Source organism: Terrapene carolina, unplaced genomic scaffold, assembly GCF_002925995.2.
Source record: "Terrapene carolina triunguis isolate 2854851 unplaced genomic scaffold, T_m_triunguis-2.0 Scaffold751, whole genome shotgun sequence".
Classification (NCBI taxonomy): Eukaryota; Metazoa; Chordata; order Testudines; family Emydidae; genus Terrapene; species Terrapene triunguis.
Window position 1 is genome coordinate 638,904 of NW_020665102.1, and position 2,295 is coordinate 641,198.

General features: G+C 67.5%; 1 protein-coding gene across 1 annotated transcript in view; it reads left to right on the forward strand.

Annotated features, from left to right (window-relative positions):
* The window catches only part of DNAH2 (dynein axonemal heavy chain 2), a 153,477-nt gene that overhangs the window by 107,931 nt on the left and 43,251 nt on the right, over positions 1-2,295 (forward strand). The window contains exons 59-62 of the mRNA XM_029913626.1: positions 757-823; positions 1,049-1,199; positions 1,680-1,828; positions 1,996-2,129. Coding sequence (XP_029769486.1) covers positions 757-823; positions 1,049-1,199; positions 1,680-1,828; positions 1,996-2,129 — 501 coding nt within the window. The remainder of the gene's footprint in view (positions 1-756; positions 824-1,048; positions 1,200-1,679; positions 1,829-1,995; positions 2,130-2,295) is intronic.

Genomic DNA, 2,295 nt, shown 5'->3' on the forward strand with positions numbered 1-2,295 from the left:
TTCCCAAATTCGAATTATCTAAATTCGGATTAATCCTGTAGTGTAGACATACCCAAAGGCAGCTGACTGAACAGCTATGGCTCTTAACAAGCCTCTTAACTGTTAATTAGCCAGTTATTGGGGTAACCGGTTTTATGAATGAATATTGTTTCATTCATAAAACTTTACTTATGAAGTTACATTAATAAAGTAAACAATTAAAAACAATTTCATTCATGAGTCCTACACTGTCCCCGTCCACCGCGCTGCCCCCAGCCCTGCCTGACGCACTGCCCCCGGCCCCGACCCCGTCCACCGTGCTGCCCCCGGCCCTGTCCCGTCCACTGCACTGCCCTCGGCTCTGTCCCCATCCACCGTGCTGCCCCTGCCCCCGCCCGACGCACTGCCCCATGCCCTGTCCCCGTCCACAGCGCTGCCCCCAGCCCCGCCCGAGGCACTGCCCCGGGCAGGGACCCCTCGCCCAGCACCCCTCGCCCGGCGCTGAAATGCAGCCACCTCTGGGGCGGGGCAGCTGGTTACCCGGGGACCCCTCACCCGGCACTGAAATGCAGCCACCTCTGGGGCGGGGCGGCTGGTTACCCAGGGACCCCTTGCCCCGGGTGGGGCATGGCAGCTGTTTCCCAGCCGCGCTGGGGGGCAGAGGGGCGGGTGAGGCCGGGACGGGGGGCGAACGCTGGGTGCTGGCTGGCGCTGAGATCCCAGCAGGAGGCGGCCCGGCTCTGAGCCCCATTGATCTGCCCCTGTCCCCGTTGCCAGGTGGCCACTGATGATCGACCCGCAGTGCCAGGCCTCCAAGTGGATCAAGAACATGGAAGCTGCCAAGGTGAGCAGCAGGAGGCGGTGCCTGGGGTCCCCTCACCCGGTGGGCGGAGCTGACCGGAGCCACTGCCCCCACTAGGCCCCACCCTGCTGTGTGCCCTCTGCACTCTCCTCCCGGCTCCTGTCCATCCCGTGCCCCCGGGGGCTGGCAGCTGGCGAGGGCTGGGGGGGGCAGAGGGTCCGGGAGTGGGGGGCTGACTGCTCACCCCGGCGCTGGCGCCCCCTGCAGGGCCTGAAGATCATCGACCTGCAGATGGGCGACTATCTGCGGGTGCTGGAAGGCGCCGTGCAGTTCGGCTCGCCCGTGCTGCTCCAGAACGTGCAGGAGGAGCTGGACCCCTCGCTCGCCCCCATCCTCAACAAGTCCGTCACCAGAATTGGTGAGGCCAGGCACCCGGGCCTCCGCTGGGGGGGGCGGGGGCTGGGAGCCGGGACTCCTCGGTTCTCTCCCCGGCTCTGGGAGGGGAGTGGGGGCTAGTGGGTTAGAGCTGGGGGGCTGGGAGCCAGGGCTCCTGGGTTCTCTCCCCGGCTCTGGGAGGGGAGTGGGGGCTGGTGGGTTAGAGCAGGAGGGGCTGGGAGCCAGGACTCCTGGGTTCTCTCCCTGGCTCTGGGAGGGGAGTGGGGGCTGGTGGGTTAGAGCAGGGGGAGCTGGGAGCCGGGACTCCTGGGTTCTCTCCCCGGCTCTGGGAGGGGAGTGGGGGCTGGTGGGTTAGAGCAGGGTGGGGCTGGGAGCCAGGACTCCTGGGTTCTCTCCCCGGCTCTGGGAGGGGAGTGGGGGCTGGCCTGGGGCACCTGCTCACATCCCCAGGCAGGGCCCGGCTGCGTTCGGGGGGCCCTGACTGCCCCCGTGTGTGTGCCAGGCGGGCGCCTGTTGCTGCGGCTGGCGGACAAGGAGGTGGAGTACAGCCCCGACTTCCGCTTCTACCTCACCACCAAGCTGTCAAACCCCCACTACACCCCGGAGACCTCCTCCCAGACCACCATCGTCAACTTCGCCGTCAAGGAGCAGGTGGGGCGGGGCCGGTTCCTGGGGGATAAGGGGTCACTGCCGGGGGGCTGAAACCTCCAGGGCTGGGGGGGTGACTGGAGATGGGGGGCACATGGGGACTGGCTTGCTCTGGGGGGACCCCCAGCCTGCAGCAGCCCGGGCAGGCCTGACACCCCTCATCTTGGCAGGGCTTGGAGGCCCAGCTGCTGGGCACCGTGGTGCGGAAGGAGCGGCCCGAGCTGGAGGAGCAGAAGGACTCGCTCGTGCTCAACATCGCGGCCGGCAAGAGCAAGCTGAAGGAGCTGGAGGACGAGATTCTGAGGTGGGGCTGGGGCGGGGCAGCTGGTGATGCAGGGACCCCTCGCCCGGCACTGAGATGCGGCCAGCTCTGGGGCGGGGCGACTGGTTACCCAGGAACCCCTCGCCCGGCGCTGAGATGCGGCCACCTCTGGGGCGGGGCGACTGGTTACCCAGGGACCCCTCGCCCG